This window comes from Oncorhynchus mykiss, chromosome 9 (assembly GCF_057628025.1).
Source record: "Oncorhynchus mykiss isolate SJ-2025 chromosome 9, ASM5762802v1, whole genome shotgun sequence".
In the NCBI taxonomy this organism is placed as follows: Eukaryota; Metazoa; Chordata; class Actinopteri; order Salmoniformes; family Salmonidae; genus Oncorhynchus; species Oncorhynchus mykiss.
The window spans coordinates 32,480,557-32,492,285 of NC_143030.1; the positions used below are offsets into that span (position 1 = coordinate 32,480,557).

The following is an 11,729-nucleotide window of genomic DNA, read 5'->3' on the forward strand; positions in this document are numbered from 1 at the left end:
ATGGTAATATCCTCAAAGGGCTGACTTAAACAGGCAGTTTGAACAGTAACTAAGCAGACACACCGCCACTGATTTGGTAAACATCTCAGGGATGGGAAATGTAACCATGCTTTTGAGGCCATAGTGTTTTTTTAATTATATTTTTTTACAGTTGCATTGTTTACAAACAAAGGAGCAAAACAAGTTTATATTTTGGGTTCTGATGGCGTACGACAGTTGAACTCAGCTCGTGGGGCATCTACAAGTTATATTCTTCAAGAATCAATGGGTGTATCATTCATTTAAATGTCTAAAACTGGATGGAGCAACTGCAGATTGTCCCCTTTTAAGCACAGCAAATAGTCCGTCTGTGAAGTAACACCACTCTGCATTTGTTTGTACAACCTGTGCCTCTGAACCAGCTCAGAGGTGAGTGTTTGTTTATGCTTCTCATGAGCTGCGTCTCCAAGAACCGCTGGCCCTTGCAGTGTAAGTAAGTGCAATCCATCGGCACCTTCTTACTCAGGGATTTGAAAGGGCCCCACCAGACGCTATATACTTTTAATATTCTATTTCCTTTTTCGGGTTATGTATTCCAATGCAAGTCTGATAGCAATTTACCTTAGAGAGCAATGCTAAAACTATACAATTAAAATGGACTTAATGCTACAAGACAACAAGGTAAAAAAAAAACAACAACGACACAGTATGTTACATTTGCGCTGCAGTATATTTTACAACCCAAGTCAACAGAGACCAGGTGGGGTGTGATTGACAGGTAGCGCCGGGAAACATCTCTTTGATGTAGGGGGACAGACAGGTGCACAGTCCCACACCTCGATAAGGCGACGAGTCATGTCACCCACAGTACTACATGTGGCACAACGATGAAAAAGCACGCTCACTGGGTCAAGAAAGAGAAAACACGACTGTTTTGTACGCTAATGACTTGTTTTAGAGCGTGGCACTGTGCTACAAGGCTAGGACGCAAAATAATGCGCAACTGCCTGGAATGGCAGTGATTTAAGTCAGGAAGTGTTTACACATTTGTTGCACTGCCTGTAAAAGGAGGTCACAGAGGTATGGGAAGTTTTAAATGTCTTGGGGGAACGTGGTGTCATCATTGGGCTGTGGTTTGAAGTCCTTGACAAGAATGTATCCGAAGACAATTTTATGCAGAGTGGAGCAGAACACACACACGGGGTTATGAAGTACATCCAAGGGCATTCTGCTTTGAATGCACATGGGGGAGATGCAGAGGTTCTGTAAAGGGGGACTGTGACGATTGTACTCATTGGGTGGGGGGGTGGGGGCAGTACTGAACGTAAACCTCTTTGCCGTAGACATGATCTAGCCATGTTCTCTCACGGTCCCCTGTGAATGCAGCATGTAGGGTGGTACTGTATACGTCAGAGTTTTAATCAGGTGCCACTGTTCCTCAGTCTTTTATAGTTTGTTTACCGTTAGTTCTTTTAAAGTCGTATCATCATCTCCTTGTTAAAAACTCGGGCTGATTTTCTCGGTCTCATGAAGTCAACATGCTTATGGTTAGATGATCCTGTCTTCGCAATGGCGCCAATATTATCATTGACTCTTTCACTGGGATCCTCTCAGTACATACACGGGGTGTAAAAAAAAGATGAGGATAACCTTCCTAATATTGGGTTGCACCCACATCTCCACTCAGGACAGCCTCAATTTGTCGGGGCATGGACTCTACAAGGTGTCGAAAGCGTTCCCAAGGGATGCTTCCCACAGTTGTGTGAAGTTGGCTGGATGTCCTTTTGGTGGTGGACCAGTCTTTATACACAAGGGAAACTGTTGAACATGAAACTACCATGCCCCATTCAAAGGACTGTAACCTTTTATTTAACTAGTCAAGTCAGTTAAGAACAAATTCTTATTTACAATGACGGCCTAACCCTTCCAAACTCGGAGGACGCTCGGCCAATTATGCGCTGCCCTATGGACTCCGGATGTGATACTGCCACAATCCATGTCTCAAGGCTTAAAAATGATTCTTTAACCTGCCTTGTCCTCTTCATCTACACTGATTGGAGTAGATTTAACAGGTGACATTGAATAAGGGATCATAGCTTTCACCTGGGTCATGGAAAAGGCAGGTGTTCCTAATGGTTTGTATACTCAGTGTACATGTCCACTCTCACAGGCACGGGGACTTTGAAGTGGAAAGAAGGCATGACCTTAACAGAGACCAAAATATCATGGTACAGTGGGTGGGAGGGGGCACACTTTGGACAGGCCACCCCGTCTTCATGACCACTACCTACTTCTGACTGGTCGATGATGGCAAAGGAAGCTAAGCCTGAGCGGAGCCACGGATACTACTGTATGTGAAGCGCGTGCTGTTACCACTGGATGGCGTGTGCCCGTTCTCTCCGCTCCTCATCCCTCCTCTTCCTCCCCCTCTCCCCGTCCCCGTCCCGATCCTACTCCCAGCCCCCCTCCTGACCCCACCGCCCTTGGGGCAGCTACAGCAGGTGAAGGTGGACAGAATCCCTTGGCGGAAACGGTTATTCATGAAACAGTATATAATGGGGTTGACACAAGCCGAGGTGTACGACAACAGGTGGATGAAGGATATCGGCGCCCCCGAGAGGAGCTTGTCGGCAGAGCGGCGGTCAAAGGCCCTCCAGGCATTAGCGGCAAACACAGGTGTCCAGCAGAGCAAGAAGAGACAGACGATGACCAGGAGCATGCGGATCACGCGCTTCTTAGCCATCAGGTTAGAGGTGGAGCTGTTGCTGCACACACGGCTCAGCGTGGACTTAGTGCTGCCCGTGCTGTCTCTGATTTTGATGGTCACGTTAGGGCTGTGGGTCGACAGAGGGCTCTGGAGGTGGGCAAGCTCGCCCTTCTTGGCAGGCTGGAGGTAGCAGCCGTCGTTGTCGCCAGGTTTGATGCTGCCCGTGCTGCACTGTCTGTCTGTGATGGATCATAACAGCAGATATGAATACAAATGAACATGAACGAAAATGGTATTTCCCTAAATAACAATTACAAATGATAAAGCTGGATATAATAATGATAAGGAAATCATCTCTGCGAGAGATATTAAACATAGACATGAATAATGTCCCTGTACAAATTGGATTTACCAAAAATTAGCCAATTGTACATGATTGCCAATAAGGTTGCCACAAAATGTAGATGACATGATGGCCAGAGTTGCATGTTTTCAAGAGGCCAGTTGAGGTAAACGTACCTCTGCTGGACTTCCTGTTGGTCATCTCAAATTTAATGCCCCTGTAGAGCTCAAGGGAGATGAGCCCGTAGGCTGTCATCATCACGATCCCAGGGACCAGGAAGAGGAGCAGCAGCAGGGACACGTACCTGGGAGGAACAACAGGTCCATGGGGTCACCAGATTGGTCAAAAGCAGGTAAGTGTGCGTTCAGTATATCAAAGTGTTCCGACCTGACAGAGAACAGCTTTCTGAGCTCAACAATGACCTACCTCCTCATTGCTAAGTATATATCTAACAGATCAATAACATCACTGAATTAGATACTTCAACCCCCAAAAAGTAATAGACATGAATTTAATTTAATCTTTTGAGCAGACTTCTCCATTATTTACAGAGAAAATCACCTAACGGCTGAAACCTCTCTTTGTGATGGTGGGCAGACGAAAAAAGTATCTCATCTCTAAAGTATCTCTCCTCTCACCAGGACTGCTGGATGACATCACTGGGCCAGACCAGGCGGCACATGTTGCCTGTGCTGTTGTTAACCCGGGTGAAGGGCACCAGAGTGCTGGAGATGGGGTAGGGCAGCATGAGCAGGAAGCTCACCACCCAGGTGGCAGAGATGACCTTGGCAGCGTGGGACTTGGTTTGCCAGGTACGGGAGGTCAAGGGGTTGCAGATTGCACTGTAGCGCTCCAGAGAAATGGCCACCAGGTTGAAGGTAGAGACACTCACCGAGATACCTGGAGGGATGACAACGAATAACGGTCCTTGATACCACGTGAGTATAGATTCTGATTAATAGATCGATTACAAACAAGCATGTAGCCTACATTAGCATGTTGTACTGCAATGATTTTGTACAACTAAATATTTTACAGTGTACAGTGTAGTAAATATGTATGTAAAATGTTAGTTATTAATATAGAAATACGTAACAGTGTCGTAGATATGTTGAATCTCAATGTAGCCTCGTGTGATTGTGATTTGGAGGCTTGCCAGACCAGGTTAAGGTCACAATTCAAGGGATAATCTGTAGTTCAAACAACAGCAAGGCAGACACCCTGCCGCTGTTTCGGTAAACAGCTGAGGAATAGGGCTGGAGAAATGTAACCAATCTCAAATTCATAGACAGAGTTATGGATGACCATCCATGATAGCCACATAATAATGTAAACTGTGTTTTAAGGCTATAAAGTGTTTGTTTACAATTACATTGTTTACAAACAATGGAATTAAACAAGTTTATATTTTGGGTTATGTTGGAATCCGACAGAACTAAGCTAATGAGGAATTTCTAAATTATATTCTTCAAGTATCAGGGTAGAAACAGTACCCTCCATAATTATTGGGATGGGCAAGTTTTTTTTCTTATTTTGTCTCTATACTCCAAAAGTTTGGATTTTAAATCAAATAATGAGTATGAGGTTAAGTGCAAACTGCCAGCTTTAATTTGAGGGTATTTTCATCCATATCGGATGAACCATTTAGAAATGACAGCACTTTTTGTACATAGTCCCCCTATTTTAGGGGAGGAAAGGTATTGGGACAAATTCACTTATGTATATTAAAGTAGTAAAAAGTTAAGTATTTGGTCCCATATTCATAACATGCAATGACTACATCAAGCTTGTGACTACAAATTTGTTTGATGCATTAGCTCTTTGTTTTGGTTGTTTTTCAGACTATTTTCTGCCCAATAGAAATTAATGGTAAACAATGTACTGTGTCATTTTGGAGTCACTTTTATTGTAAATAAGATTAGAATATGTTTCTAAACATTTCTACAATGTGGATGCTGCCTAGATTATAGATAATCCTGAATGAATTGTGAATAATGACCGCAGACGTGGAAGGTCGACATAGGCGGATATAATGGTTTGAGACGCAGCCCATGCCAAAAAAATCGTACATTTATGGATTTTCATGGGGATTTTTTACATTTATTGTTACTTAGATTGACGCACGAGTGCATCAATAGACTCTTCAGGATTAACCAGTGGAAGTTAACAAACTTACAGAGTAATAGTAACAACGGCACATCTAAATAAATGCACATTACCGTGGATGTACCGGTGTATTTCACGTTAAACTCTGTGACAGATGAGTTATTCATCTCTACTGACGTGGCCGTGATCTCACCGCACACGGATCCCCGAACAAACAGTGTGAACTATCTAACTACTAACAAATACCACGATAGAAAATGTTCCCGAAAGGCAATAACGAAAAATAAATCCAGCTAATACAAATGCATATACCTAGGATTTATCCATACAATATCTAGGCAGGAAATATTGTTGAAAAACATTGGAACTACAAGAGCACTTGAAGATACAGCTATGCATCGAGCTACTGTATCTGGAACCTATATATCCATACAACATCCAGACATAAAGTTAAATGGAATGTTTTCAACAAGATATGAACCATGAGAACAGTACAGCCTCGACTTTAAATGCCTCTAGAGAATGGATCCTCAACTATATATCTTTATTGATATTTCTATGCCTGAGTGTCTAAAGTTATTGTTTTTTGACAAGTGTCTCAAACATCACTCTTCTCCCATGTTATTTTTCTTCCTCTTATTGCCTTGTGACCTGGACCTTTTCTGCTCAGAATAAATGGCTCCTTAAATCAGGAGGCAGGGCCAGTACGTTCACAGCCCGGGTGGCGGTAAAACAACGCAGCCGCGGCTATAGCCATCAAATTACTTTATTTGGTGTCTCTTCACACCAGGCACCAGGTCAGAGCCTAAATGGAGGTGGTATTGGCTCAATGAATTCTGGCATCTGCTTCGTTGTTGATTCTCCATTATTAGCCTACAGCCCACTCCAGTGTGTTCATGGTAGGTCGGTGAGTGAGTGGCTGAAGCTGAAAGGAATCTTCTGTATGTGGCTATGTGGACAGAACCTACTGTACTCACTCCGCTTACTTGACCCTTTGAAATGAGTGACAGCAGTGTAGTAGACAATAACAAGATAAGACCACGATTAACTATTTAGCACAGAAGATGACAAGAGTATGTAAACACATCCTATTGCAATAACACAGAAATCCCTAACAGACAAACACACTACATGGTCATGGAGACCTGGGCCCGTATCCACAAAGCATCTCAGAGTAGGAGTGCTGATCTAGGATCTATCCATAGAATCGTATTCTTTATGATCTATTAGGTAAAACTGTTCCTAGGTCAGCACTCCTACTCTGAGACGCTTTGTGAATACGGGCCCAGGTCAGGACCTGTGTACAGTACACCGACAGGACTCACCCATGAAGTACATGGCCACCTTGCAGATGCCTGAGCCGAACACAAAGTCCCTCATGAGGTTGGGGATGAGGGTGAAGGGCATGCAGAAGAGGCAGAGCATCAGGTCGCTGGCGGCCAGGGAGAGCAGGAACAGGTTGGTGACTGTGCGCATGTGGCGGTTCCTCACCAGCACAGCGATGATCAGGCTGTTACCCAGCACGCTGACTAGGAAGATGAGGCAGTAGAGGAAGATGCGCACCGTCTGGTTCAAATCTATAGGGAGGAGAGAAAGACAGTCAGCATCATTGTTCTTATAATTGCCATTATCATCAGACGTCATCATCAACCAAGACCATCAGCTTCATCATTGTTTTCATTGTCATTGTCAATGTTATCGTTATTATCAACATCTTCTTAATCATTATCATCAATATTATCAGACAATAATTATCATAAACATTATCATTATTATTAAGATCATCATCACCATCATTATCCATATTATCATTACCTTCAAATAATCAATTTGTTAGGTCAATCTGTTTTCAATGACATGGCCCTAGTTGTGTAAAGAGGGTGAAATTAATTTATCCTAATTCGATTGTAAAATATTCTATTATACAGTTGAAGTCAGAAGTTTACATACACCTTAGCCAAATACATTTAAACTGTTTTTCACCATTCCTGACATTTAATCCTAGTAAAAATTCCATGTCTCAGGTCAGTTAGGATCACCACTTTATTTTAAGAACGTGAAATATCAGAATAGTAGTAGAGATTGATTTTTTTTTCAGCTTTTATTTCTTTCATCACATTCCCAGTGGGTCAGAAGTTCACATACACTCAATTAGTATTTGGTAGCATTGCCTTTAAATTGTTTAACTTGGGTCAAACATTTTGGGTAGCCTTCCACAAGCTTCCCACAATAAGTTGGGTGAATTTTGACCCTGGTGTAACTGAGTCAGGTTTGTAGGCCTCCTTGCTTGCACATGTTTTTTAGTTCTCTCCACAAATGTCCTATATGATTGAGGTCAGGGCTTTGTGATGGCCACTCCAATACCTTGACTTTGTTGTCCAACTTTGGAAGCCACAACTTTGGAAGCATGCTTGGGGTCATTGTCCATTTGGAAGACCCATTTGCAACCAAGCTTTAACTTCCTGACTGATGTCTTGAGATGTTGCTTCAATATATCCACATCATTTTCTTGCCATCTATTTTGTGAAGTGCACCAGTCCCTCCCGCAGCAAAGCACCCCAAAAACATGATGCTGCCACCCCCGTGCTTCCCGGTTGGGATGGTGTTCTTCAGCTTGCAGTCCTCCTCCTTTTTCCTACAAACATAACGATGGTCATTATGGCCAAACAGTTCTATTTTTGTTTCATCCGACCAGATGACATTTCTCCAAAAAGTACAATCTTTGTCCCCGTGTGCAGTTGCAAACCGTTATGGCGGTTTTGGAGCAGTGGCTTCTTCCTTGCTGAGCGTCCTTTCAGGCTATGTCGATATAAGACTCGTTTTACTGTGGATATAGATACTTTTGTACCTGCTTCCTCCGGCATCTTCAAAAGGTCCTTTGCTGTTGTTCTGGGATTGATTTGCACTTTTCGCACCAAAGTACGTTAATCTCTAGGAGACCGAACGCGTCTCCTTCCTGAGCGGCATGATGGCTGTGTGGTCCCATGGTGTTTATACTTGCGTACTATTGCTTGTACAGATGAACGTGGTACCTTCAGGAGTTTGGAAATTGCTCCCAAGGATGAACCAGACTTGTGGAGGTCTACAATTGGTTTCTGAGGTCTTAGCTGATTTCTTTTGATTTTCCCATGATGTCAAGCAAAGAGGCACTGAGTTTGAAGGTAGGCCTTGAAATACATCCACAGATACACCTCCAATTGACTCAAATGATGTCAATTAGCCTATCAGAAGCTTCTAAAGCCATGACATCATTTTCTGGAATTTTCCAAGCTGTTTAAAGGCACAGTCAACTTAGTGTATGTAAACCTCTGACCCACTGGAATTGTGATACAGTGAATTCTAAGTGAAATAATCTGTCTGTAAACAGTGGTTGGAAAAATTACTTGTGTCATGCACACAGTAGATGTCCTAACCGACTTTCCACAAATTTCTTGTTAACAAACTATAGTTTTGGCGTGGTTGAAAAACGAGTTTTACTGACTACAACCTAAGTGTATGTAAACTTCCGACTTCAACTGTACATTTTTTCTCAATCATGTACAATAATTTTTTGGAATAATGTTGCTGATTTTCAAAACAGAGTCCACAAGACACAGAACTCTGTGGCCTTTTGCAACAAAGTAAATGGCTTCTCAAAACATAAATACAATCATCAAAACTATAGTTTACTGTCAAAATTGCAAATACATTCATCAAAAGAACACAAGTGTCTGCAAATAGATTAATGCAATCATACTTATCTCTTGAATCCAAGCAGACAAAACAAAATGTTTTCTTTGCTGTCAATAAATCATGATGATCAAAATTGGAAGTACAACTATCCAAGGGTACAGAGTTATGGGCAATTACTCTCCTTTAATGCACATTTCACCAAACAATTTCATACACATCAAATCAAATATTACTGATAAAATAAATTACCTGAAAAATAAGCACATTGTGTGCATGATTCATTAATCGGTCCAATCACAATTGCATGTATTCAATACGTAGGCTCGTTTGCTCATAGTTTTTGTTGACTTTCCATTGGCACACAAACACAATACACAGTAGAAATAAGGCAAGGTGAATACAATGGAGGAAAGACACAACTGATATGAATATATAGGCCTCAATGCACACTAAAGCAAAGCTCTAAGGTGGAAGGGCACAATGTCGGAGATGATGACTTCGGAGTATAGCAAACCCAACTTCATTCTCTGCATATCTGCAATATTGTGAAATAAAATAATTAGACAGCCCCACTGCCTAGATCTTTCCCTATATTGTACATGGTATGACACTGATGAGGTGATTGTAAGCATGTTGTGCAGTAGCATTTACTGATGAACACAATTGAACACATTCTCTTGTGATGAAAACAATGTGTTAATATTCTGTGACCTAAACACAGGCTTAAAAGTGAGTTTTTTTAAAATTTAAATCCACTGATGACATTTGTATTTAAAGTTCTGCAGAATGTGGTCTAAGATATGCAAGTCAGGTACAAAGGAAAGAAAATGATCAGAAGTTCTGTAAATGTAGGCCATTAGCATTTGGTCATTGCTGTACTACAGGCCAATATATAGATAGGGTACACAGATCCCCAAATAGCTTTTACACAATTGAGAAAAACTTTAAATATAAATGCTTGTTCCTTACTCCTCCAGGATTATTTTAGAACTACCGTTAGTAGGCTAAAGGCAATTAATATGTAATTCAGTTGGAGTCCGTTCTGGTTGGCTGCATTACTCAGGGGAAGAATGTGTGCAAATGTGGGGTTTGAATTAGCAAAATATTGGATTCATAGTATAGCCTATCAGCTCCGCCTAATTTCAATGAGAATTCAGAGATCATTTCAGTCAATGTAACACTAAGACCTACTGTAGCCTATCAGACAACTACGTGTTGACCTGATACTAAGTTGTAATCGTGTGTTAATTAATTAATGTCAAAAATTAAATAATGATATTCACTCCATCCAAGCAGAAGAGCCGAAAGAACGCATGCTATTTCAACCGCGCGTAAATGCATCGTTTGGGGTGTCCAAAGGTTCGCTCTCAATGCGCAGGTTCGCATAATAATAATAAAAAGATTACTAACATTTTGTCATATGGATGATTTGGGACAAAATGCATTTTCGCAGGTTTGTGTAACAGACGGTGGGGAGTGTTATGACTTTAAAATAAAACGGTTTCATGACTTAAAAATAAAACATGCTACATTTTTAACACTTTGCATCAATATCTCCACTAAAAACATGTTTATTTTGATTTAAAATATATACATATACAATTAGACAATGACTTTTTGTCAATTTAACTTCCCCCACATGCATGATTATCATTTGGATTTGGTTACCTTTCGGTTCCGGCCGCGTCTGGCTTTCATCGTCGCACTCCGACACATTCTTGATTCCAAAGTCACATAATATCTTATAAAGATTAGTGGAGTTTTTGAGCATATCATGCAATGTAAATGTCTCCATTTTAGCTTTTCTATGTTATTTTGTCTGATGCATAAACTGAAATGAGGTTATGCAAAGGAACCCATTCCGTACAAACTTGATATTATGTCTGCAAATCACTTCCCAAATGTCATGTTCATATTCTCCAGAAGTTTGCATGACCCCATTTGTTTGATGCAAAATTATTATCCAGCTTTCAACGAAATTGACGGGTATCAGTCAGTGAGCAAAAATTATTGACTTCAAGCGTCTGCTGCATGCACATTTTGTTGTGCTCCAGCACTTCAATGTTGGACATGAGAAATATAACAGTATGGATGGGTGGATAGAGAACTCCGGTCTAAGAGAGCCCGCCTCTCGAGCCCATGGTCATGCAAGTGAAACAGCAGCCGCAACAATTTTAAAGGGTTTTTGTAGGCTTACAGTGATTTTGTTTTAGTCTGTTGTATAGACTATTTAAGTGACATATTTCAAGAATACCACGTCTAGGTTTTCACCAAAAATAAAATAGTTTTAGATTTGTTATGAACAAAAAAAAATATGTGATGTGATTTATTGCTCACATGTGAGAGATAATAGGCTGTCATTATGGTACTGGACAGAGGCTCACCTGATGATGGTGATCCATCACAACATGACATAACTCCACATGCATGTTTTGCTTAAAAACCTATGTTCTGCTCTCGGTAATTGTATCACTTTGACTAGATCGACCTAAGATGCTAGCCTGGTCCCAGATCTGTTTGTGCTTTTGCCTACTCCATTGTCATTGACAAGCCAAACATAGGCCTATCATATTCCAAAAATGCCCCTCCCAAATTTAACCCTCAGCCATGGTAGCCTATATAGGCACCAATAACCTTTTAAACTGTTTTCTTTACCTTTGAATGCAGGTGACAAAGTCCTTGCAAAGTCATAGCAAGCAAGTCTTATTACAGGCCTGGCTTACTCAAATGACCTTTCTGACTTTTATAGGCTATGTAATGCGATTGATGATCCGATGTTGTTGGATACAGCACTACAAATACATAGATAATCGAGACAATCTGACTCCAAACAATATCTTATATTTGTTTATGCAAAGAACATAGCCTATATTATGGATTTTTCATCAAGAAAGAGAGATAGAGCTTGCAGGCTATTCACAA

At 41.1% G+C, this 11,729-nt stretch overlaps 1 protein-coding gene across 1 annotated transcript; it reads right to left on the minus strand.

Moving 5' to 3' along the window:
- Positions 1–110: 110 nt before the first annotated feature.
- LOC110531887 (cholecystokinin receptor type A-like) lies at positions 111–10,888 on the minus strand. Its single transcript, XM_021615366.3, has 5 exons — positions 10,476–10,888; positions 6,461–6,712; positions 3,668–3,929; positions 3,206–3,333; positions 111–2,925 (listed from the first exon to the last, which is right to left on the minus strand). The coding sequence occupies exons 1-5, from the start codon at positions 10,600–10,602 to the stop codon at positions 2,300–2,302; spliced, it is 1,395 nt and encodes a 464-aa protein (XP_021471041.3). The 5' UTR covers positions 10,603–10,888; the 3' UTR covers positions 111–2,299.
- Between the last annotated feature and the right edge of the window lie 841 nt (positions 10,889–11,729).